This window comes from Tauraco erythrolophus, chromosome 6 (genome assembly GCF_009769465.1).
Source record: "Tauraco erythrolophus isolate bTauEry1 chromosome 6, bTauEry1.pri, whole genome shotgun sequence".
Taxonomy (NCBI): Eukaryota; Metazoa; Chordata; class Aves; order Musophagiformes; family Musophagidae; genus Tauraco; species Tauraco erythrolophus.
This window is the reverse complement of record NC_141470.1, coordinates 11,450,704-11,476,669: the sequence shown is the minus strand read 5'-3', so window position 1 is coordinate 11,476,669 and position 25,966 is coordinate 11,450,704. Positions and strand designations below refer to the sequence as shown.

General features: G+C 43.0%; 1 protein-coding gene across 3 annotated transcripts in view; it reads left to right on the top strand.

Annotated features, from left to right (window-relative positions):
• Nucleotides 1-2,690: 2,690 nt before the first annotated feature.
• The window catches only part of OSBPL5 (oxysterol binding protein like 5), a 61,223-nt gene continuing 37,947 nt past the window's right edge, over nucleotides 2,691-25,966 (top strand). The window contains exons 1-6 of one of the 3 annotated variants that reach the window (XM_086613027.1): nucleotides 2,706-2,841; nucleotides 8,937-9,015; nucleotides 9,723-9,726; nucleotides 19,046-19,126; nucleotides 19,768-19,869; nucleotides 21,430-21,633. In XM_086613027.1, coding sequence (XP_086469153.1) covers nucleotides 2,706-2,841; nucleotides 8,937-9,015; nucleotides 9,723-9,726; nucleotides 19,046-19,126; nucleotides 19,768-19,869; nucleotides 21,430-21,633 — 606 coding nt within the window. Of the gene's footprint in view, nucleotides 2,842-8,936; nucleotides 9,016-9,722; nucleotides 9,727-19,045; nucleotides 19,127-19,767; nucleotides 19,870-21,429; nucleotides 21,634-25,966 lie in introns of all 3 variants that reach the window. The other 2 variants (XM_086613029.1, XM_086613028.1) reach the window with 2 other exon arrangements.

Genomic DNA, 25,966 nt, shown 5'->3' with positions numbered 1-25,966 from the left:
CTCTCGTGAGACCCCACCTGCAGTACTGTGTTCAGCTTGGAGTCCCCAACACAAGAAGGACATGGAGCTACTGGAACAAGTCCAGAGGAGGGCCACGGAGATGATCTGAGGGCTGGAGCCCCTCTGCTATGAAGACAGGCTGAGAGAGTTGAGGCTGTTCAGCCTGGAGAAGAGAAGGCTCCGGGGTGATCTTCTAGCAGCTTTCCAGTACCTAAAGGGGGCCTACAGGAAAGCTGGAGAAGGATTTTTTACAAGGGCATGTAGTGATAGGACAAGGGGCAATGGATTTAAACTGAAAGAGGGCAGATTTAGGTTAGATATAAGAAAGAAATTCTTTACATTGAGAGTGGTGAGGTACTGGAACAGGTTGCCCAGAGAAGTTGTGGATGCCCCATCCCTGGCAGTGTTCAAGGCCAGGTTAGATGAGTCTTTGGGCAACCTGGTGTAGTGGAGGATTTCCCTGCCCATGGCAGGGGGGTTGGAACTAGATGATCTTTGAGGTCCCTTCCAACCCGAACCATTCTATGATTCTATGATTCTATTACCTGCTGCTTCAGAGATGCCACTGGCTGCGATGGGAACTTGGGGACTTTTGAGCCCGGATGTGTGTTGTCAGGGCAGTTTTCCGGGCAGCTGAATTGACAGGTGGTAGGGCAGCAGCAAGTGGAAAGCGCTGCAGCCATCTCATTTCACTTGGCTGTCGTCACACGTCGTCAGCCTGAAACACAGCCTCGTGCGAGGCGCCGTGCAGAGGGTCCATCCTCAGCAGCCCCTTCCAGCGCGCAGTGTCCCGGCGCTCCGATAAAAGCCTTTCACCGAGAGTTACGTGAAGTGGTTATGGTGAAACACTGTTGCTGATTCTCTGGTGTATTACAACCACTTTACTGGGTGGGACGTCATAACACACAGGGCTTTTAGGGAATGTTGTGTCCTCACAGCACTGCACAGACCGTAATTCATCCTTCGCGGATGACACAGGCCCAGCAAGGGACATGCATCCCTGTCAAATTGCAGCTGTGTGGTCTGAGGGAGTCCCATTTTTGAGACTTTTTAATTAGCCCCTTTTTGGATGTTGCAGACCCTCGCATCTGGTGGCTCGCCCATCCCGGCGTGTTGAGCTGGGTTCAGAAACATCTGCTGCTCAAAGTGGTTTTGGTGACCCGTGCTTATTGTTGGAGTCCAGACTGGTTTAGATCAAATTAAGCTCTTGGGCACTGAGGCTGTCTGTCGCGGGAAAGAAGGAGCAGATTCTTTCTCACCTTAGAAATCACAGCTAGCTTAGCCTGCTGTGTAAATAAATGAAAAAACCTGAAACATTGGGACTGACTTCTACAGGGATTAGTGGGGCAGGTGGAGGGACAGAGCTCAGATGAAACACAGGAGGGGAGTTTCTCACACTGGGACACGTTCGTGGCACCCCGCCATGCGGTGTCTCAGCTGCGAAGGCTGAGCTCCCAGAGGCTGCTGAGGGTTCCTCATGAAATTGGGGTGTTTGGGCCGGCGCAAGCGCTGGGGTGGTACTGGGAGCAGGAAGGGCAGGGCAGGGTGTTCTAGCCCTTAATCAGCCCGTTTTCCACCTAGTGCCACACAGATCACCTTACAGGGATGCTGGTCCTGCCTTCCTGAACTGCACTGCGTCTCCAGGAAACTTTTTCCCCTTTGCTTTCCCAGTAGCCTAAAAGAGATGGGAAAATTTGGAGGCTCTTTTCAGAAAGCATGTACTATCCTAAAGGGTGTTTCTTACTGCAGTAACTGTCCTCCAGAGAAGCAGCAGAACTTGTAGTCTGTAATGCCCACCCAAAGGCTGGGTTAATGCTTCTTTCTGCTAGCCAGAACCCTGCCTCTGGCTGCACGTGGGGAGAGAATAAAGCTTGTAACTCAGGAAGGAGACACTCATAATATCTGTTTGTAATGGGTAAGAAAGAACTGCTTGTTGGATGGGTATAAAAGAAACCTTTAATTCCAGCCAGGATAGTCTAATGTGTTAGCCAAGTGGTGGTAAAGAGCACAGTACCACCAGGCTCTTGTACGGGAATCAGGGAGGCTTTTGGGGAGGCAAATGCTGTTCTTTACGCTCACGGAGCAGCAAGGTTTGTCTTACTGATCAAGCTGCAAGGCTGATCTAAATGCTATTTTAAAGAAAACCAAAATTATTTATATGTGCTGTAATTGGAAATAAGGGCAGGAGTGACACTGGCTTTATCCCCGCTTGTTGCTCTCTGCAGCCAATGCAGCTCGTCTTCCTCTATGCAGCTCAGCTTAAATGTTGATTTTTGTGGAGATGGTGTAACTCTGCCGACAGCAATGGAGTTACATGTATGAAAGAGACTCCAAAAGCTTAAAAAAAAGCAAGTTAGCCACTGTGCACTGGATAGACCCAGTAAGTAGCTATTATCATAGATAGAATCTTGCAGGTAGGAGGGTGTTATACCGCATGGATTCACCAAGGAACAGTGTCCTGCTTCCTTGCAGTTTGTAAATACTGAGAGTCAGCAAATCAGTAATTGTAGCTTCAAAGTAATATATTTATTTTTTTTTTTTTTCTGCATAGCCTTCTGGCACTCTATAAAAAGATCCGGCACGCTACATAGGATTAGGTGGCTTTGAAGCAGCGGAGTCATCTGGGTGTGAAACTGATTTCCTGTGTCTTGAGATGAACTGTTATTTCTATCTTTCCTTTTCAGAAAACCCCCACAGCTCATGCCATGAAGGAGGAGAACTTTCTTCGGCGCAGGTTCTCCCTCTGTCCGGCCTCGTCCACCCCTCAGAAGGTCGATCCTCGCAAGCTGACACGCAATCTCTTCTTTGGGGCCGACAATGACATCTACCCACTCAGCCCAGGTTGGTTTCTGGTGTGTCAGTGCAGAAAGTAGCCTGTCTCAGGTGCTTGACTGCAAGTAGATATTTTAGCACCCTGCCGGGAAACAAAGAGAAACAAGTTAATGTGAAAGAGAGAGAGAAGCTATTGCAACACAGGTGTTACTGGATCCCAGGCAGTGCTGCTTTCATGGTGCTATTGTCTTTCATTGCCATGGCATTAAATGGGAATGGAGAGCATCAAAATTGGGGTTTGGAACTGCTTGAACACTGCATGGCCTTACATTTTAAAAATGATTTTGGGCACTTCCATGTTGAGGCTCTTGATGTTTTTCACCCCAAGCGTTGGACTCATTTAAGATTTACTGGCCTCATTTACAGATGTTTAATGGCAGGCTTCCCTGTTCAAATTTAGAGCCCAGGGTAAATATTACAAGAGCAGACTTTCTGAGGTTGATGTTCTGTAAATATCTGCAAGCACTACGAGTACCAGGAATCTTGACGGGTTGCAGTGAATGGCAGACTGGATTTAAGCATTCTTTTTACATCTTCTTTGCTTTGAATTTCCTAGCACCCTTTTTGAAGGAAATAGAACTCATTTTATTGTTTCAGAATTTGTTGCTCACAATAAACATTCAAGTCTTTCCTTGATTGCAGTCTGCAAACAATGCTTCCGTTCCAGTCTGTAAACAAGTGCTTCAGGGAACAGTCACAAGTTTGTAGAGCTGCCGTTTGCAGCTGCCATGTCAGTGCTAAATAATCAAACCTCACAGCACCTTCGTGAGCTCTCAAAACACTGATACCTAGAGAAAGAACATAGCATCTGTCAAAAGGTTTCAGTGTTCATGTAGATGTAACACCCAACGGACTCTCTGGGCTTTACAGATGTAGAGCAAAACCAGGTCTGGGTTTCCTGAGCTAATTGTCTTTAAGTGCAAAGGATTCAAGGGCCTCTGATTTTGCAGGTATTTCTATTTGTGGGTGTCTGCTTCAAGGCAGTGAGGAGCCTATTTTCAGCAGTGCTGACTAATCCTGGCTGTCACTGAGGTTGCTGGAAGCTTCAACGACCTTTTGGTAATCAAATTGACAACAACTTAAAATGGGACACCTAAAATCTCATACGTTTCAAACCTGTAGGGACTTCTGAACGGCTAGCTGCCCATACGTACAGTCTGTACAAATGTGTGATAAGGAAACAGCTGTTTCACTTCTGTTATCCCTGGGAGCCGAAGGGCTGATTTTTCAGGCTGCAGTCACTTCCCCTTGCTTTGGGGAGATGGTGTTAGCTTAGAGTTTGCCCAGTCTTCAGTTCTTACCAGGATTTTCAGTGCTAAAAAGTTACTGACTTCCTCACAGAGGTATTTCAGTGCTGTAATCTTTCAGAAACCAGGGAAAGTTGAGAGCTTCAGCGTGGAGGAGGTAGCTGGAAGAGTTTGTCTCTTCCTCAGCTTCGCCCATCACCTTGCTTCTCCTTGATCCCTGCTGGCAGCTGGACCAAACAGCCTTTGCTGGGCTCAGCAGAACAAGTGCCCTGAGCCACGCTGGAGCTTTGTTCTGCTGCACAGTTCTCCTGAGTAACCTCCAGCGCTGGCGTCAGCGAGGGCAGTGGCCCTCTGTATTGCAAAGGAAGAGCATAGGCCAAAGAGTCTGTAAAGGAGAGAATGTCCTTTTAAACAAACAGAAGTTACTGCTTCAGCCAGGGGACTTCTTGCAGAGAGTCTGGGTTTTTGTCTATCCTTACTTTTTTTTTTTCTCCTTTCATTTCTTTCCTTGCTCCCACAGAGCTGCCTTGTCTCTTTGTTTTCCTCACATTTCCCATAAAAAGTAACTGTCATTCTTCACATTCAGTTGCCATTTCCCGTGATGGGTTCTCCTTTCACTCCTTTGCCACTGCTCTGCCTTGTTTTTCCTCTGAGACTTGTGTGCAATCAACCAACTTTCTCCTGGCCCTCTGAAGGGTGCTGCTACCACCATAGATAAGCCACAGGTCTACGTCCATAAGCTGCATCCAATATTTCTCTGTCTCCCATTTTTCTCCGTTGTGTTACATGAACTTTCGGTTCTGAAGGCTTTTCCAGTGGTCCATGTTTTGGTGCCCGACCCCAGCAGATTTTCTTTGTGAGGACACTGGGCTGATTGTGTTGGGTGGGTGCTGCCCGGCGATTTTCTGCCAGGAATTCGGTGGGTTGTGAGGTGCTTGGAGCTGCAAGTCTCACAGCACCCACACCTGGGATCAGCCCTCTAACGGCGAAGGTGTGCAAGTAAATAATTCAGTGAGAAGGGAGTGACAGACTTTACACCTCAGGCAAGCTGCGCTATGGAGATTCGGTTCAGCGAGAGCATTTTTTTTTAAAGGGAACATATGTGAAATGCAGAGGGCACTATCTGAAATAGCACTTTGGACTTTTTGCCTCTTGCTTGCATGCAAATATGCTAATGATTATAATAACTAAAAGAAATTTGAGGAAGACATTTTCTCTATATAGAAAGTTCACAAACTAGAGAGACATGAATTCATGTTCCTTGCCTATGCCTGTCTTTCATGTAGCAATAAGGGGAGAGAATCCTCCTCTCTTTTCTCTTTCAGAGGGTAGGCAATTTATTGGGAGAGTAGCTAAAAGAACTTCTAGAGAATCTCTCTTTTTGACTAGGCTGCAAGATCACACAGTGGCTTTAAATAAAAATATAGATTAGCCTGTCTGCGTCCTCAGAGATGCACTTTCAAGAATATGGTGATTTTGCTGCGATAGATGCATGGAACTAAATTTAAGCCTGGTGTACACATTGGGCCATGTGGCTGAAATTTAGAGCAGTAACAGGATTTATTTGCCGTAGTTTTGCCACACATCAGAGCCTCTATTTCCTCTTTTAGTTATCCAAATGCTTTATCAGAAAGCCTATAAAATAATGGTTCATGCTGGGTGGAGCTAATCATTAATTCCTCAATAACCCTGTTATTTTTCTTCCTGTTAGCATTGATCAGTCATGCTTGCTGTGTCATTCTTTATAATGGGGAAAGGCAAATGCACCTCTAGGATTGATGGCCCACAGAAAATCAAAGAAAAGGAATAGTTACTGTTCTGGAAAGGAACGACATATTTATTTTTTCTATGCATGACAACAATGGGATAAAAGAAAGTATCAGTAATTCAGTTCTGTAACGACGAGGCTAGAATGTTGGCAGTTTTCTTCATGATATGGTGAAGGCTGTTTCCATAAGCACCGTTGATTCTCTTCCCAAAATATTTTCCACTGTTTGGTGCAAAACTTATGAGCTACTTTGTGGAGGACCCTTCTTTGCATGCCCTGCTAGCAGCCAGCACTTTAAGTCAGGAGAGATGCAGCTCTGTTTCTGTTGTGGGCATTATGTTTTCTTGATCAGGGAGATAAGAACTTGAGCTTCTATAGCCAGTTGATATTTAGCTCCTTTTATGTTTCTGTGTGGTTTCCTATTTATTTTCTTGAGGCGGCTATGTCTGTTGTGCACAGTGTGGGACTCTCACTTTTGGCTTTTCTGTGCACTTAACTATGTGTACGAGCGTTTGAGAAGCTTGCACATGGTTTCAATGAAGTTTTCTTTCCAAACAAGGGCTGGCTCTGACCCTCCGCATGGCTGCAGCAACGCTGCTTGAGACAGACAGCAAAGATAACTCCCCTCCAAAAAACAGCCTTTCCCTCACAAGTGCCAGTAGGCTTAATGTGTTTGGCATAAGAAACCAGTATATGCTCTTCATAAACATATTTTATGAATCCTTGTAAATGGTATGGTGAAAGCAAACATGTTGCATGTTCCCATTTTTCATAATACCCTGTGAGCAGGATGGCCCAGAACCTCAGGAGCACCAAAAATCTTGTTGTTCAGCTGCAAACCCCTTTGTCTGTGTCACTGAGAGAAGGCAGAAATCTCACGTCCAGGCTCTTTGTATGGACACCAGCTTGGAGTTAAGCTTTCTTTAAGAAATGAGACATAATAAAGAATGGATGTGAATTCTGTTATGCTAATAGATGCTGTTCCCTTGGAGCACGCAGCAGCTGATTCCTATTAACAGTAAAGTTAATAGGAACTTTAGACCATATGTTACTTTCCCACACATGCGCAGAAAACGTCTTAATGGGAAACAAGTGAAGCAGCTACATGGCTTTGCGAGTTTATTCCAACCTCCTTGGCCTCCGTCAGGGAGAGTGGGGGCTACAGAGAGGAAAGAGCCATCAGAGAAAGGAAAAGGATGGAGATGCAGGTCCTAATCCATGCACAGTAGTGCTTGTGACCATCCCACTTGTCATGGTAGCACAAGGCGACTGGCAAATATCCAGCCACTTGGGATTTTCTCCTGCCTGTGGAGAATAGGTTTCTGAGCGCCTTATCTAGGGCTTGGTGTCACAAGGAGAGGAGTGACAGTTAAAAAAAACAGGTTAGATGCAGGTTCCCTGTTATTGCACCGCCTTCCTGCGTGACTGTGCGGGTCCTTCCTCAGCTTCAGTTCCCCATGTGAGCACCGCACGTGCTGTCCCACTTCTCTGAGGCTTGGAAGCGTTGGCTTTCTGTGCCAGCGCGGCTGCGTGCGTGTGGGACAGCGCGACACTGTGCCACAGGGTGAGAAACGCGACTGGAACTCCCACCACCCTTCGGCACCACGTGGAAAGCTGAACACCTTCTAGGGACAGTTGTCCCACAAAGCATTTTCTTAAACTTAGGAGCTGATGCACCAAACTGCCTGTTCCTGCCTGTGAAAAGGGCGTGGGTTTTGTCCTGTCTCTTTACCAGTGAAACCCTGTAGCACAGTTGCAGTTTCGGTTGTAATGGGACGTGCTTGTTCTCTCACACGTCCCGTGATGGAAGTGCAGAACATGGCCATGAGGATATTTATTTTTCAGTAAGCTTCTGTGGCTGGCTTTTCTAATGGTGCTTGGCTTCTTAAATGGCTGCTCTGAAAATTCCAGGAGACATTATGGCTTCCAACACATCTGTAACAACTTCTGCTGACCTCAGGAGAATTGGGATTTTCCCTTGCTGGTTTTGGATTTGGTAGTGTTTCCAAGACTGGTCCACACAATGTTTAAAAACATTTTTAACAGTTCTCATGCTTGCAGCGTGCTACAAATGGATTCTATTTCACTGTCTTGGTGCTTCTTTAGTGCATCCAGTATTCTGAAACTCTGATTGCGAACAATTTTGAGAAGGAAACTACAGTGCAATTGGATAACAATGGCTGTCTTGGCACTAAAAAGCTAGTCTCATCAGATGCTGGTTTTTGCCTTTTTTAACAGGTCTATGCTTTCTTTTACTGTAAGGATGTGATTACAGTTGGCAAAAATAACAGAATTTATCATTACATTGTATTGCTTGGACTAGGACTACACACGCTCATACTAGTATATAATGTGTATAATGTACTGCAAGTTTATTTGAGTAGTGGAAATATATCTCTACAATGATTGGAAAATGTCACAGTGTTCATAAGTACTACTTGCTAATTGGAAATGTTTCCTATTTCAACAAATAACTTGGTCAGAAGATATTGATCTTCTGCAGGTGGTGTTTTTTTTTATTTCGTGTTACTAATTATGTCTAAATTCTGTTCTGTCTTCTGTAACGTTTTATGATCATGGTTGTTATTTGTCAAACAAAGCGTGCTATCAAGTGCATCTGTGAATAGTTGCCAGATACTGACCAGGAGGAAAATGTGTTGAATAGCTGCTTATTAACTGAATTCCCTTTATTATGTGCATTGAATGAGGCATGGGGTATGTAAGAAAAGAACAGACTGTGGTAATGTAATTAAAGACTGCATCATAATGCAGACGCAGAAGGGAGCTGATTAAAAATGCAGAAGCAACCTTATTTCTGTTTTTTTTTCCAGCCCTCATACGCTGGACTTTGCAACCATCATGTTGGTTTAGCACAGTGTTTTCAGACCTAACTTTTAAGCGGTACTTGTTGCATAGCCCAAGCATGTGGATCCAGGCTATTGCAAGCTCTGCAAGATCCTTCTGTGTAACCCTGGTGTGCCTGCTCCTGCTTATCACAGCTTCTCTTGCTTGCTCTTACCAGTATCCCTTCTAAGGCCACAGTTTTGCAAAGAATTCCTCTGTTTCTGAATCATATTTATTTGTTGCAGGAAAAGATGTGGAAGGAAATAGCCCATCAGCGCTGAAGGATGAGACACCACAGACTCCAAACTCCATTAGTAAGGTACTGTGGGATAGGGATCCATCCCTAGTCTTGCTTTCATTTCCTCTCAGACTATTATTAATTATTATTAATCTCTTCTTTTTAAAAGTCATTGAGATAGCCTCTCGCTCCATTCCTGCAGGAACTATGCGTGCAGGTTTTGAGAGAAAGAAAATGAGTGTTTTTGCGTGGCTGGGATGTCAGAGAAGCCCACACTTTCACTTGATAGCACCTACCACAGAAGAACCCTTTTTATCTGGGCCTCATTTGGCAGTGTAATTATATATGAATAATTACAATTGAAAGGTTGATTTTGTCAGCAGAGGTGTCTCCTGCTGTTGCTGATCAGCAAGGCAATCATAAACCTTAATTGTTTTGGAAGAGAAAGCTGTAATATTTAGTGTAGTGCATAGCATCCGAAACCGTGAGTCAAATCCTGGGAGAGAGCTCTGGGAATTGGTGTAACAGGAGAGGAATGCAAACTAGCCAACATTTCCTGAACACAACATTTCCATCCAGCCTGCTATGGAGAGGTAAAACTGGATCTAAAGACCCTGGATCCGGGTGTTCAAAACCTGGCTCTACATCCAGAGTTACTGAGTGCCTGGGTTTGATTTCCTGTAGAAATGGAATTGACCTTATACATTAGATCTGGCTTTGAGATTCATGTACGGGCTTTTTTGGCTGCAGCTCCCTAACATGTTTCTGGAGGGTAACTAGAAATAGAAGCAAGGCCTGTTAATAAATTTTTAACTAAATTTATTCAACTATGAAGCTATAAAATGCAAATAACACCAGCTGAAATGAAAATATGACACGAAGGAAGCAGCTGCAGGCAAGTGATTTCTTATAATACATGAAAATAGGCTCTGAATCTTCAAATATATTTGGCTGTGCTTGTCTAGAGCTTGCAGGTTGTTCTGCCAGTTTGCCCTGGCAGAGGTCAGCACAGGGAGATGGTGATGAGAGGAGCTTTGAGAGTATGCAACAAGGGCTCGTGTCCATGTCCTCTGCTATTACTGGAACCTGGCAAGCTGCAAACCGACCTTGGTTTTGCTTTTTCAGGAAGGTTCCTCATGGGAACCCAGGCTCTGACTTATCTTGGCAGCGAAGAAGCCCAGGGACCAGGTAACTGTGCCCAGGGCTTTGTTTTAAAGGCAGATGTTTTGCGCGCCTGACAAGGAGTGGTGGTAAATTCCCAGTAACTTAGGAATGTAAAGAAGAAGGACCTTTTCTGGACAGGACAACTCAGAGCACTGAAATGCTGTCCAAAAGGGAGTTTGATTTCTGAGATAGAGGATGAACGCAAGAATAGGAGTGTATTTATGAGAGATGTCTGGGTGAGAGCATGGTTCAGCTGCGTTTTCCCAGCCTCAGGTCTTGCCTTGCTATTTAGTCTCCTACAGGTGTGTTTTTGAAAGGAGAGGCACCCTTGGAAGAGTTGAGTGCCCACCTAGATTTCTGCCATGCTTTGTGTGCACCTGGGAGGTGTTGGTGGGTCTCTCCTTGACAGTGTCAAGAGCAGTTGTTAAGGAGAGACAAGAGAAAATATGCAGCACATTTGTGATTCAGAACAAATGGGGATCTGAACCTGACAAAAGCTTTGCTTTCACCAGCCCAAGATTTTGGTTTTGCAATAGTCAACATTGCCCTGAAACACCAATGGACTAAAAGCAGATGTGAGGACCCCAAAACACCAAACTTCTATTGGCCTACTTGCTTGCAGTGTTGCAGGCAATTGTTTTGGCTACTGAATGGACCAGAGCTAGGTTTTTCTTTCTTGCCTGAATGTTCTTCTTAGGCACACGATGTTTGAATTTCAGCCTCACGGGACCTGTGCTGTAGTGCCTGTCATTCTCACTTCACTCTGCTTCGCCTTGCTGTGTTGTGCACTACCTTGTTCTTCTCCAGCCACGCAGGTTTTCTTCTGTCTTGCTTTGCAGTGCCAGTGACAGTAGGGAGTCCCTATTGTGAAATGTCTTGTACCTTAAAAATTTAGGCAAACTGATAGTCACTTTGCTTAATATTTCATTTTTCATGTCCACTCAGGTCTAAGGCCATAAAATGAAACCTTGCCATCAGGTGTCCAGAACTGTAAGTAGGGATCTGTCACAGTATTTCAGGTTAAAAATAAATGGTGATTCCACCTACTTGAACCAAAGCAAAAAGTGTGTGCTAATTGGGTCATGTTTAGATTCCTGATATCAGAGGGGAAATGATTTTTAGAAACCAAACTGTAGGGTGTGCAGGTTTAATTAATAGATTCAAAAGTGAATGTCCTAGGTAACAGATCTGTGCCATTGATGCTTACCCTTCTTTTGGCACTGTGGATATAACAAACCGTGTTGGAAATGAGTGTTCCTTCAGCAGCACAATTTTGATGTATCACACCACTTGACTCCTTTCACCTAGTCATGAGAAGGAAAGGAAAGCCGGGTAAGTTATTCAGTCCCTGGACTGGGGCTCAGGGAACCTTGAATTCCCAGCTCTGACTTGGAGTCCCTGCATTTCCCCAGGCAGATTAATTGTTTTTCTGTTTCACGGCTTCATCAATGAGGTGGAAATGGTTCTACATTTCGTTTACTTGGGCCACATCCACACTGCACGATGGAGCAGGCTGCAGGTTTCCCAGGTTAGCAGACTCCAAACAGAATATGTCACAAACCCCCTATAAGCGTCTGTGAACTTGTGAGCTGTGGAGCCATTTAATTGCAGCCACGCTACCCCGTGCATCAGCTCGTTGGTGGACTGCTAGTCTATGTCTGAGGTGTCAACACATCCTGATTACAGACAGTAAAATATGTGATGCTGGAATGTTTGCTTTCGGGCTGTTCGTGCAGTTCTTAGCAGTGTATATTTCTGATTGCAGTTGTGGCTTCTCATCTCGAATTTTATTAAAACAAATTTAAGGCGCAGTTCAGCTGCATATTGCATTCCTAACTTTCCTGCAGTGTACTTGCTCCTATTTCATTTTTCAAGTGGAGTCTCTTTTATCTCCTTTTTCAAGGGGGGAAAAAAAAAAATAGCTTATTTATTTCAGACTGTTTCTTATAGCAGTTTCTGTCTTTTTTAGAACCCTTTAGCCTTGTTTTCTGGTACCAGTGTTCATAGTGGGGTGTGAAAGTATCACAGAACTGTCTCTAAGCCTCGAGCTTGTCTCTGCAGCCAGGTAGTACAGTTAGCATGCACCTGATGGTGACAGGAGGTGCCTTTCTTTCATATTATGCATCATTTGGCACTGTACAGATCCTTTAAGGTGCCTTTTATTGCAGTATACAGTGTTGCATTTTCTCTTTCTTCCCTTCCTATCTTTACCTATTTATTCTACTGTCTGGAGAGCAGCTGGGGTTTCTTGGTGTGTATGCAGAGCCCACAAAGAATTGACGTGTATTTTAAGGGATAGTAAAAAAAGTTGAGGCTGGTGCTCAGTGGTACTTTCCCTTTTCAGTCTCCCACTAATGCCACAATGAAGTCTAAAACACTCACATTGTAGGAGTGCGGCTGTTGCGTGCACAGTTACATGACGTATGGGAGGGCAAAGCTTAGATTGCTTTGTTCACCGTGAATGAGTTTTTCCACATGCCTGAATTGTTCAGGTCTTTATTGTATGATTTGTAATCTGAAATATGAATCTAAGTAGCTGCCAGAAATTTATTTTAGCTGCGAAGTAGTTCGAAGCAGCTCATACCGATCACTTGAGATTTAAGCTACAACTCCCATGCTGTCCCAAGCCCATCCTTCTAAATCCGTGAATCATGCTCTTAACCTCCGAGTTAATTCCAGCCACGGTTACATTTGAGACTATCGTAAAAGATCATTCACAACTGGCAACCTACAAGGGTACCGTTCCCTCTATTCTCCCTTAGCCAGCAAACCAAGGAATCGGTTGGCAGAGCGATCCAGATGTTGCAGGAATCACCTCGGAGAGGCTCAGGAGTGAAACATCCCCTGTGTGTGCTAAACACAGCTTTATAGGAGAACCTGGCCCTTCCAGGTGGTGTTATGCTTAACTGGACCCTTGCTGGCTTTTCATTACTGTACTTTATGCTGTCGATGTTGTGGATGGAATTATTTTGGAGCTAGTTGTCTCTGTCAAGACTTAAACTTAGTTCCTGTGGCCTGGCTCAGGTATACCTTGCTTCTTCAATTCCATGCGCAGCATTTTAGGGTAGTCACTGTTGTCCACAGAGGGCTTTGCAGCTGATTTCAAGTGAGCAGAGATGTAGCCTGGAGTATCCTGGGAAAACGTCATAGAAGAGGGGTGGGATTTTGCATTGGGAGGTAGGAAACATGGAGCATCCCTAATTTATGTAGGTGCATACAAGCCCTGAAACTCCCAGGTTCCTCACAGAGGGGAACACAGACAGTAGTAACTGTTTGCCTACAGCAATGAAGTCTCAAAAGTTTTTAACTTTGGGTAAGCCACAGCAGTCCTACCTTGTCACCTTGGGTCACCAGTGATCATAATTCCTTACTCTAGTGTTTCTGATGGGGGAGATGAGGATAAATGAATGTGCTAAAATTGAAATGATTTCTTAAACAATTTAACAAAGCGTATTTTAAGATGAAAGTCCAATTGTTTTTCATCACTTGCTTTCCTGGTTTGTTTAAACTCATCCTAGGAACAAAAGCTGTACCTGTAGCTAGAGAGGAGAGCAAAGCTTTGCTTCAGATTTCTGTTTAGCACTGCAACTGGATCAGTCATGTGAAACAGCATCTTTCTCAGTGTACAACTTCCCATCTCACCTAAAATGTCCTTTAAATATTCTAAACTTGCAGAATGTTCTTCCCATGAAAGGCATCCTTGAATGATCACATAGAAATCCCATGAGGTCTGTGAATTTTCCTTTAATTTCTATAATCTGATGCAATGGAGCAAAGCATTCCACTAAACAGTAGTAGGACTTGATATCTGGAGTTGCTTGGATAGCTGAATTTCACCAATGACTTTCTCCAGACATTGCTGTCATGTCAGCTGTTTATTTGCAGAGGCTTTTCAATTTGTGCTAATCATTGTGCTATGTCAGTGTTGCAGACACAGTTGCTGTGTCTTTGTCACATTATTGAAATAATTTTTCTTTTTTTTTTTTCTGCAAACTAGAAAGTTTTAGGTGAAAATTATTCAACTTGCTGTAAAGCAGCGTATTAATTGAAGAGTAATCTTTCCTAATGCAAAACTTGTTTGTCAGTAAGATTCGTTTCACTGACTCTACTGTGCTTTGGATGAGCTGTTAATTCACAATAAAATAAAAAAGCTTTTGAAAACAACTGCTTATAGTAAATTGAAAACAAAATTGTTTAAATGTGGTTGAGATATCTGTGAATATATGCATTAGTAACAAGAAGCTCTTCACTTCTGATGTTAAACCCAGCTTTTCCATAGTCTTTATACTACTTCAGGAACTTTTGTTTCATTTCTTTTATTTCTACAGTGGTACAGATCTGTAGCAATTATATGTGGAAAGGATACTAGAGAAATTACGTGTAAGCAAGGATATGTCTCCCATGTGATGACTATTTTTGCTTTTGTGAAATATAACTTCTGACCCCAGCTACTTTTGTTCTGCTTTCAAATTCCCATCCGATTTTGTCTTTCTTTCACTTGGATGCAAAGAAGAAAAAAGAGCAACTTGTAAGCTGTCACTGCTGTTAGCGTGCAGACCACAGCTTAAGAATGACTTTATTTAAATGCTTCTGACTTGGAATAATTCCATCTATTCACCTCTCATTACACATTTTTTGTGTTCATCCCATGTAGCGAGGATTGCTTGCACTAAACAACAGGATATTCCTCTTGCTGTTATCCGAGGCTTATCACGCTGATGGGCTGGCATCCCCTACACCAGAGTCAATCACAGACTGTTTTCCTGTGAAATGATTTGGTTCCTCTTGGAAATGAAGTCACCAAAAAGACAGTGGATCACAGTAGCACTATTGTTGGGGACTCCGTATGCTCTCTTACAAAGCCGAGTAGAAGTGCAAGGGTATTGTGATAACTGCTAACAATCAGCAGTGGATCTCTGGAGCTACATGACTGAGATGAAAGGGAACAGAAACTTAACAGGGATAAAAAGTATGTCTGAGTACAGTACAGCTGTTGTCAGCCAGCAGGGTCATCACTCAGTCCTGGAAAGGGCAGATCTGGTTAGAGAACTGAAGAGGGACAAGAGTTTCCTACCCTTGCAAGTGCTGCTGCATGCCCTGGTAAAAGTTTTTGGCAGATCAACAGTCTTCCCTCCTTATAATTATGAGAACCAGTATATGGCAAACATACCAACTGCTTTCTTATTAGAATATTCCAGTAGGTTTTTTTAATTTTAAAAAGGACACTGATCCCCAACCTTCCCATTGTACATAGTCTCATCTCTGGTTAATATTGTTCACATGTTGCTGCAGAGAGAAGGGGGCAAATTCTGATATCCTGAACAAACCTTATCCCAACATCCTTGAAAGATTTTCTGTGGTGAGAAACAGCTTCTGTTCATTTTCTGTCAGGCTGAGAACGGCCGGGCAACAGGAGGACATCTTTAAATGCTCTCAATGTGTCTTAGTTGGGTAAGACCCTGCTGTGCCTTAGGGATTTTTAGAGCTGATGGCCTGTTTTTATTGAATCTTATATATGCCATGAGGTACAATCAAAACTATTAAGATAGATTAATGTAAAAACAGGAAATGAAATCATATTACTTCATGTCACTTGGCAGGTTAAACCTGGAGGAACTGTGTGTAGCAATCAGCAGCATGGGGGCCTATGGGATGCAGTCTTAGGGCCTTAGATCCCACCTTTCCTGTGAAAAGGCACAGCTTTAAACCCAGAAATGCAATGTTTTTCGCTCTGCAGACCTGTAGATCACCTGCAAGCAAGCTGCTATTTAAGATCTGTGATGGGGCATCCTCATAAGCATGACAAGAAGCAAAGTTGGCAAGCAGAAGCAACCAGTTTGCCTCCTTAACAAAGTAACTGGGCAACAGCGTCAAGTTTCTGAAAACAGAAGTCTCAGGTCAGGCACATCTGAAGGCTTGTCCATGGCTCCTAGTTAAAACCATGGCTTGGTTTTAGTAAAATTTTCTCTCCATAAAGATTGATCATTTTACGACCATCTCGGGGAGCTGCGCTATCTGTCACACAGCCAGTAATCACAGTTTTTGGGACATGGCAAGAAGTTCTTATGCAGGCAGTATGCAGGAATTCTTACGCTTCTTTCTCATCCATTCTGAGCCTTGTCTTAGTGTGCACCGTCCCTGTGGCCGAGTTTCCCTTTACTGGCAAGGTTAGCAAATTCAGCGTGCCTGGACGTAGCTCAGGCACGGGGGAGGCAGTGCCTGGAGGAAGCAACATGGTGGTACAGGAGCCCACCGCAGCGTTCTCCAAGGCTGTTAGTCCAGCTGCTTTGACCAAGTGAAAAGCTGGTTTGCAATGATTTCAGACAAGTTCCGCTGTATTTATTGAGCTCCTAAAGGCCTTGGTGGTATAAGGGGAGAGGCTGCCTTCACCCGTTCTTGTGTGCTGTGGCTTTATAGCATGCATAGCAGTATCGGCTGGCATCAGGCGTGCGGCGTCCCTGGTCACGGAGCCACCGGCCAGCTCACCTGAAGAGGCAGAAGCAATGTCTCTCTGTGTAAACGTCCTAGGTTTGAAGTCTTGTGGTTGTTTAATTCTGGTTTTAGCAGGACCTAGAGAGACTGGAGGAGGAGGAGGCAGGTGTGGCTGGTAGAGCAGTGAAAGTGCCTCTGTCTGTGTTAATGCTGGTTCCCCATGTGCAGCAGGTTAGGGCTCAGGTTTGCGTGGTTTGCAGCAGTTGTTGGAAGCCTTTTTAAACTCATCTTAAAATAAATTTCCTCGAGCCAAGTGACTTTAAGGGCCAAGATTTTATTCTTTTTACAAGTGCTAATATGTAATTGTTTAGACAACAAGTGACTGTAGCTTGTTTTAATTAGTTAAGCAAAAAGCGTTCATTATATCCTGATGCTTTGCAGACACCTGAGCAGGATTTCCTAGAATCTCGAGGACATCTGTGCTTTTTCTGCTTCTCATGCTGGCTAAGGAGGAATACCACGCAGTGTTTCTCTCTGCATCTGATCTCTCAGGCAGGAGGGAGTGAAATTACCAATAAACAGTTGGCTCATAGTTGTATCTCAAGGACAGGACATTCTCCCTGCTAGTTGGGAGAATGGGGGAAAATTCTTCTGACCGGTTTCAGAGGACACACGTCTTGAATCATGAAAGCATAATCTCCTACTAATTCCAAAGGATTCTTGCTCAGGGACATTTAAGCACTTAGAAATGCTTCCTCATAAAGATAAGCTTATAGCGTATCTCCCAAATGTCTACTCCTGCCCTTTGAAATGTGACAAAGACCCTGTGGGCACAATTCTCTGCTCAGACATCGTATCTGTGCAGCGGTCCCCACTGTAAATCTTCTGTTTTTCCAGTCAAGTCTGACGTTCAGAAATACAAAATATGCATCAGAGACTGCATTGCAGGTAGAGGAGGCAGGCTTAGCTTTCTATTCAATCAAAAATGACAAATATTGAATAGTTTGCAGGAGTCCAGAGCTGACATTTTCTTTGAGTGGATCCAATGCCGCGTTGACTTGTAAACTGGCCAGTCAGGTCAGGGACTTCACTGCATCACCCAGAAGGAGTTCTGCTCAGTTGAGTGTGCACACTTATCTCCCATTTTTGCTCCTGCCACAGTCTCCGCAGCACAGTTGATGGCCTGTTTGCTGTGATCTGGTCATGCGTTTGCGTGTTTTTATCCAAGTCATGTGAAAAGGGCTGATTGTGGCTGTAGTAGCCAGAGAGGCTCAAGTTTTGGACAATTTGCTGACAGTACCAATCTAAGAAGGGATCCTTGTCATTAGCTGGGCTCCAGAGAGGTTTCTGTGTCACTAGGAGGGAAAAAGAAAGTGGATCTCTCAAAACTGAGAGGTAAAACAATTACATCAACTCACAACGTACAGGAGAGAGAGTTTGAGAGCCCAGTGGGTTTGTTTCACATCATAGCAGTGAATTTATAAATGGGAACTGTATTTGATACTTTTTTTCCTCAGTGCAGCTTATTTTTGTGTCATATCCATCAAATCAAGGTGGCCAAGGGCTGAGCCTTTTTTATAAAACTGCCATGCATAAGTGGGAGAGACAGTGCCTGACCCCAAAAGATCACAGTCTGAATGCATCAGACACATGGAAGATTGAAAGGAGAAGAGGTACAGAAAGTAACTTCCCCACATCACATAAAAAGTAGCAGAGTCCAGACTGTACTGTAATTCTCACGCCACTAACCCCCCTCAAGTTTTGGACGATTTGCTGACAGTACCAATCTAAGAAGGGATCCTTGTCATGAGCTGGGCTCCAGAGACCTAAACTCTCTAAGCGTACATCATTTTGGGAACAGTAATATTGTGACCATGTCTAACAGAAGTAAAGCATTTTTTCAGCCCATCAGCACAATTATGAGATCACTGCAGCCTCTGAAAATGAATTTAAGCAGCACTGACACTATCAAACATAATTTGAAGTGACTATATTTTGTGCCTCGCTTCGCAAGGCCAAGATGATGATGATTTCCTGTATTATCTGTAACATGATTAGGTCATTTCTTGCCCACTCATGTTTCTGGACATTTCAGCTAGGGCAACAGTCAGTGCCAATATCAACTCAGGTTCTGAAAGATCTATACCAGCTTCCCCATAATTTTTATTCCAGTAATTGAAATGCTTTCAGATCTGAAAAGAGATGGGTGGTTTTCAAAGTTAGGAATAAGAATAGGGTTTTTGTGTTGTGTTGTTTCGGTTTTTATTTTACTGAGATTAATGTTTTCATGAGAGAAATATGAAGAAAATTTGGTGGGGAAACTTCCAACTAACTGTAAGTGTCAGAAGGAAGTTTGCAGTGCACTGCAAATATGCATTTTCTGCACCTACCTAGTGTTCTGTCGCTGCAGTCAGCTCTGTCATGGATTCCTGGAAGATATAAATGACTCTACGTGAGAGCATAACTTGAATATCTTCATCATAACACATTCCTATTTTCTCTCTCCCTCTTTTTTTCTAGATTGAATATAAGCTTTGCAATGGGTCTGACAGAGAGTGTGTATCTCCCACAGCCAAATTCACAAAGAAGGAAACACTGAAGGTATGTGCAAAGCAGCCAAGTCAGCATCAGATGACAAAACAAGTGGTGCCTTCCAAACAAATAATTGGGAACTACTCTACTATTTCCCAAGACCCAGAGAAGCCTTCGATTCTTCTGGGAGTCGTTATAGGCCAAGGGCATTCACAGGCTTTATATACAGGATTAGATGATATACTGCAAACAGAACAAATCAGTGTAATTATTTCACTCTGTATGTTCCAGAACCATTAAGCACCTCAAGAGGATTGTAATCCTTCACTGGTCTTGTTAGGAGGGGTATGCCTAGGCAATTTGTGCTTGAACACTTGCTTGTCTACCAAACCAAAAGTATAAATAGTTTTGTTTGGATGAAATTAGATGTAATCTCTTTAATTTGGGAGGTGGGGAGGACTGGGTATTCAGCCTCTTTCCATTGCCCCCCAGAGAAAAGCCAAATTAGATTATGTTTATTGGAACTTCAGGAGCAAAGAGAATACCAGCTATCTCGTCATGTTTTTGTTCTTCCTTGTGCTCATTTCTGGGGAACCTGTGCTGGGTCAAGTTCTAGCTGTGCTATACATAGCTGTCCTTAATGCATTATGTTCTTTACTCCCCAAAGAGGCTGTGATTACAGCTGCTATATTTTATCTGTTCTCAACCAGGTACAAAAAAAAAATTACAGACAGGAGAAGAAAAGAGCTACCAAACAACTCTTCAGTGCTCTGAAGGATCCCAGTGTAGTGATCACTGCAGACTGGCTGAAGGTATTTAATACAGATCGTTGCTTCTGATGCTGTAGGAAAAAATAAGTGAGAATTAGTTGATGTGTCTGAGACTTATGCACTAGCACTTTTTTTAGTGATGGATGACTGAATAATTTTCATAGAATCATAGAACAGTTTGAGTTGGAATGGACCTTAAAGATCATCTAGTTCCAACTCCGCTGCCATGGGCAGGGACACCATCCACTAGATCAGGTTGCTCAAAGCCTCATCCAACCTGGCCTTGAAGTCGCTGTAAAGCCATACTTAAATAACTGCTAGAAAAGTGGAGTTATGGGGAATACTTACTTTCCATCTTAACCTACCACAATCCATGTATTCTACGTCCTAAAGTAGCAACAAGGTCTCAAAAAAGTGTGTAGTACAAAAGGAAGTGATGATGTTTCTTTCTTTGTTCCTCTGAAGGAGTCTGCTGGCCTCTTCCCATAGATGTGGTTTTGTACTGAAAAGGGAATAGACAGAGTAACAGCCTGGAAATGGGCAGATACAGCTTGTTCTATTGACAGTTGGGTTTTATGTTGTCACAGCATAGAATGAAACATTGGATCTGATGACAACTGTAATTTCTCCTTGTGCAAAGACTCGACTAGTGACAAGTTCTCATTGAAGTCCTGAAGCTTTGTATGTGGCAAAATAAATTTGGATTGACATTGAGAGTTGTTACCTTTGACCTCTGTTTTTCTCCTTATTTGGGGCCATTTAGTCTTCTTGACTAATAGTGAATTGATTGCCCCTTTTATAATGGCAAAACTTAATTTCTGAACATCGTCAAACCAGAAGATCTAACAAACCAGAAGATCTAACATAGCTCTTTAACAAAAGCAAAAAAAAAGTAACGTAAGGATTTCATGAAACACGGTTGCATTTGACCATTTGGAGGAAAAACCTCCCACATTGTTCTACGATCAGTATTAGGGGCCGGGAAAGTGAGACACGTATGGTTTATTTGAGAAATTAGATTGGCAACAAAATGTTTCCATAGTGTTTAGTGTTGACAATAGGTAAATATTGAGATTTTTTAAAATACAAAATAGCTCTTGCATGTTTGCTGTGGCTGGAAGTTGTTGGTTCAGCAACAAATGGTACTGGGCCACAGAAGCAGAACACTGACACAAGGCTTGAGGTTTGGCCTACGTACACTGAGGATATGAAGACTTCAGGCAAAGTCTAACCTCACTGAGAAACTTCCCATTCTTAAAACTGTTACCTTTAATATATGCTATCAGATTTCATGTCTTCTGTAAAAGAGAGAGTGTGCATTGAGCTTGACAGAGAAGTGAACCACCTGGAGAAGGTACTTTTAAAAACGGTGTATTTGACAAAACCCATTAATAGCTCCATTCTGCGGAACACTATTAAAATCACTTGTGAGTCGAGTTAGACCAGCTGTAATGTTTTTCTGTGAATGTTCTAATTGACATGTCCTCCATGATTGTTAACAAATCGCTCTCACGTGGGCCGGCAGTGCTGGTTGCCTAAAAAAATTAAGCAAGCTGCTGACGCATAAATGCAACTTTCTGTTCTCTCCCTGCTTCACTCCAGATTCGTGGGACTCTGAAGAGTTGGACCAAGCTGTGGTGTGTTCTGAAACCAGGAGTGCTGCTGATTTATAAGACGCCAAAGATTGGACAGTGGGTTGGGACAATCTTGCTCCATTCTTGTGAGCTGATCGAGAGACCCTCCAAAAAGGATGGCTTCTGTTTTAAGCTTTTTCATCCTTTGGATCAATCAATCTGGGCTGTAAAGGTAACAATCCTGATCAGTCAAATGACCTCTTCTTAGTCACCAATGTGTCTGAGCACTAGTATTCTCTAGGGTTGATATTATCTTGATTTTCGGTTATTCAGTTACTATTAATGATGGTGAATTGACTGCATAAAAAGATGAAAGACACTGAAGCTTGGTCATGATACGACATCAAAGGAGTGTGGTGCATTGTGATTAGTTATACAAACGTGTCATTCTTGGCATATAGATGCACGCATAAACTGAGGAAAGGAGAAACGTGTTAATGCAGGAAACACAGAAGCTACAGGAAGCCATGGCCTACATCTTTAAAAGGAGATGAGGAGTAGACCAAACTAACTTACTTCACCAAAACAAGGACGCACAAAGCACCAAATGCTTTGCACAACATCGGAAGAGAGCTGGCCAAGTGTCAAAAACCAGATTACTCATTTGACTTTTTTTTCCTAATGCCTCTGAGGTTTTGTGTTTGTTTGCAATGGGCCTGGAACTCAGTAGTCTGCTCAAGGCTTGACTGTTCCACAAAAGTGTGACTTTGGATAGGTTGCCTTAGTTTTCTCTTCTTTGAAATAGAACTAGCAAGGTTTTTTCTCCTTCGCTTTGGGTTCTTCAGTCTGTTGTTACTCACAGGCTAAGATAGTCTTTTCCTGTACACACAGTAGGTCCCGCTGAGACCTCTGGATCTCCCTGTAACACAAATGATTAATAGTATCTCACACTTCTTGAAATAACTCCCTGCAAATTTTGAAGAGCTGCATTTCTTTTTCTTCTTTCCTTTAAGAATAGGCAAAAAGAAAAAAAAATAATCTAACACCTATAAGCAAAGAGGAAGACCCCAGTACCTCCTGAGGGGCACTGAGAGCAACATCTGTGTGATACCCTGAAGTCAAAACTTAAATGTTCTTGAACTCTTGTTTCCCCATTAAAAACAGTGACTTAGCAGAGTTATTGGAGGCATAAATTCTTTAGGAGACGTCACCAGTGTAAGCAAGGCATTACAAGCCACTGCCTTGCTGCAAGGTGCTCGGCAGAGTAAATCTACTTGGAAAGACTCATGCGAGAGCGATGAAGGCATTTGTCATTGGCACCAGAAGATCTAACAAAATGGAGAGGAAGCCCTGTGGGAGCAGGTCAAGCAGCCTCACTCCTGCTCATCCCTGCAGTTAATTGAACAGTTTTAAACACAGCTATACAATCACTATAAAAAGTCTTGCAATTTTTAATAAGGTAGGAGGAGAGAATTAAAATTAACCTCACCAAACAGGGGTAAGAGCTCTGATCTGTGCCTGGATGCAGTGCTTTTGGTTTAAGTCTGAAGTTTTCATTGCTGTCTTGCTTCTTATTCAGTTCTGAGAGTTTTGATGTGTTTTTAATTCAGAGCATGCACCTAAGAAGGCTGTCAATCATTTGCTGCCCATCAACAAAAAATCTTTTATGACTTGATAGGTCAACTGAATTCTTCTGAAGAATACCGTCAGGAGAGGTAGTGAAAAAGTAGAATCAAAACTATGGTCAGGTACTGCAAAGTATTGTTGCTGACAGATTTGAAGTGTTATGCCAGAATGCCCTTCCCTTTGAATGGATCATCCAAAAGAAAGCGGAGTCTTCATCACTGTGCATTTGTCTTTGCATGTTTGTGTGTATATCTAATTCTTGTGTCTCTTGAGAAAATATATGACAGAAATAGGAATTAGTATATTAAATGTGAAGCGAATATATCTCTGAAAATATTTGTGTACTAAAGGAAGTCTCAAGAGACTCGAGTATAAAGTCAGAGTAATATTCCAAGTCACTTGAGACAGATATTTAGAGAGCTACATTTGAGCTGCATGGTGGGATATTTCCTGAAACCTGAGTTCAGCCTGGGTTGTTACGTGTGATAGATGGTTTCAGCAACAAGGTGAACACCAAAATACACATCAAGAAGAAATCCACCAGCAAACTGCTTGATGTCAGAGAAGCTGTCTGCGCTCTGACAACAGTTTAAGGCTGAAACTGCTAAAAATACTGTTTCATTTTGTGTCACTTCATAGCCTTCTTTTGAAGCAACTGGAGCAGAGTTGACTAATGTGAATTGGTTATGTATAACTGCAAAGAAAGCCTATTTCTCATGAAATATAGATTAGCCTTAGCTTAAGGAAAAAGCCCAAGTTCTGGTCCTCTTGACAGAAATAAGATCTGGCTAAACAACTTTCACTTTTGGCTAAAATGGCTCATGACATTTTCAAGGATTTTCCAGACTAGAGTTGGTGGTCCAGTTTTGGCTCACATCGGTGGACTTCCAGCTAATAACTCAGGGTAATTAATGAGCACCTTTGTATGTGTTGGCCTGGCTGCTCAGCAGATGTTTAGATCTAACTGTGGGGTTCAGCCCTGGAACAAATGTCTGGTTCAAACACTGCCAGAGACATTGATAGTTGTGCTAGCCAATTAAATGGGATGTGCAGTCATTTGGCTTCAGTTGGACCAGGAGGAAATCTTGAGGTGCCTTTCAAATGATAGGTAAGTAAGACATAAAACCATTGCTCATATATGTACACCAGGGAACTGTTTTTCCTATAAAGCTCCCCAGTGCCTAGAGCTGTTTTAGAAGCATATCTCCCAGAGGAGAAAGTCCTTTATTCTGCACTGCTTCCCTGGATGTTTGAGCAGTTTAGCCTGGAGCGCCTTCACAGTGCAAATGGATTAGACCTTTTACCTTTTTGCTCTGCCCAGGCCTTTGTAAACCCTAGGCCAAAATGACCAAGGTCTCAAAATCAGTCAGCAGCTCAAGCAGCAGTAAGGAAAGCTTCTCCTGCATGTTCCAAATACTGCCGCAGAGGCCCTTTGTCCATCACGTGAAGGCAGCGTGATCCTACGCTGCTTCAGCAAAGAGGCTTTTTGCCAGGGTGACTCTAGGAGGCCGGGGAATGCCAACCTAGCAGTTAGTGTGAGAGTACAGGTGTCTGTCCTCTTGCTCCACAGAGGGAGCATAGGGCTATGTGCTGGCAAGGTTTGCCCAGCTGTCCCAAATAAATGTCCTGCAATAGTTTGTGTTTCCCTTTGAGCTTGCTAAGAAGCTAGCTGAACAGTGTGGTGTGGGAAGGCTTTTGTTGACTGCAGCTCGTCCTGTCAGGTATTTAGATTATTCAATGAGTTGGAGTCAGACCCACTGAATCTGGGAATATATATAATTTTAATTTTGATGATTTTAAGAGCTTTGAGTCATTCCTTTAAAGAAAGAAGTTCTAGTAAGGGGCTCATGCTGCTCGTTTACAGTTGTTTATTCTGCTCCATAATATAGCACAGTTAGTTTCATCTTCATCCTTAGGATTACCCACAGTACTGTTTATAAAAGGGACTTTTTCCCCTTTTTCAAGCTTTGTTTTATGACTTTCTAAGACTGAATGTCTTGTCACACTAAAACAATGTGAGTCCACTCCATTTTTCCGAGCCTAATCAACCCCTGTTTGATAATGTCTTTTGTGTCTCAGACCAAATGTAAAGACAGGAATGATCTGAAGATGATCCTTTCTTAGTTGTACTGTCCAGAGGCTGCAGCTGAGCTCCAGATCCCAGTGTAGCAGGGATAACATTCACATTTAGTGAGAGATGGTCATTATCTTGGAGGTCTTAGACTCTGAACAGGTATGATGCTCAAAAGGCTGGGAGACAGAAAGCATCATTATCTCTGCTGTGCAGATACAGAACCTCATTTACTCTGTAGAGATGTTGACTTTAGATGTTGGCCTCCTCTTCTCCTCTTTCTGTGGGAAACAGTCCCCTCCATGTATGAGCATGAATTACTATTCAATATGTTTCCTTGACAGAGTGACCTGGCTTCTTCTTGTGTTTATTCACATGCCTAAACGTCTGTTAAAACCTTGTGTTATCCCCTTCTTCCCTCCTCCCCCTTTTTTTTAATAATGGTTCTCTGGATCCGTACTGTTTGGTTGTGGGATTTTTCCTCCAACAGAGCAAACATCAACCTCTGCACTGAAAAACAAGTAATGATGTTATCAACAGTTCTCCAACACCCTGCTCAGCTGCAAGCTACTGAAAGGAAAAATGCTGTTGGGAATGATCCCTGATTGCATTAATGTCACTAGTAATGTCTTGAGCTGCTCTGCTGTGGTCTGCTAATCAAATCTCAACTTTGCCAGTCCTGACTATTAAGCCTTTAAACAGTCTTAATTTTGTGAACTTCTTGTGGGAGAAAGAAGGAGAAAAAAAAGTGAGTAACAAGGATCCCAGTTTCTCCTGGCAACAGCAGATGTGAAGTCTCCTTCACATCTCCCTGCAGATGTGAAGACAAGAAGCTAGACTGGAGACTGTTGTCTTCTCAGCACTTCAT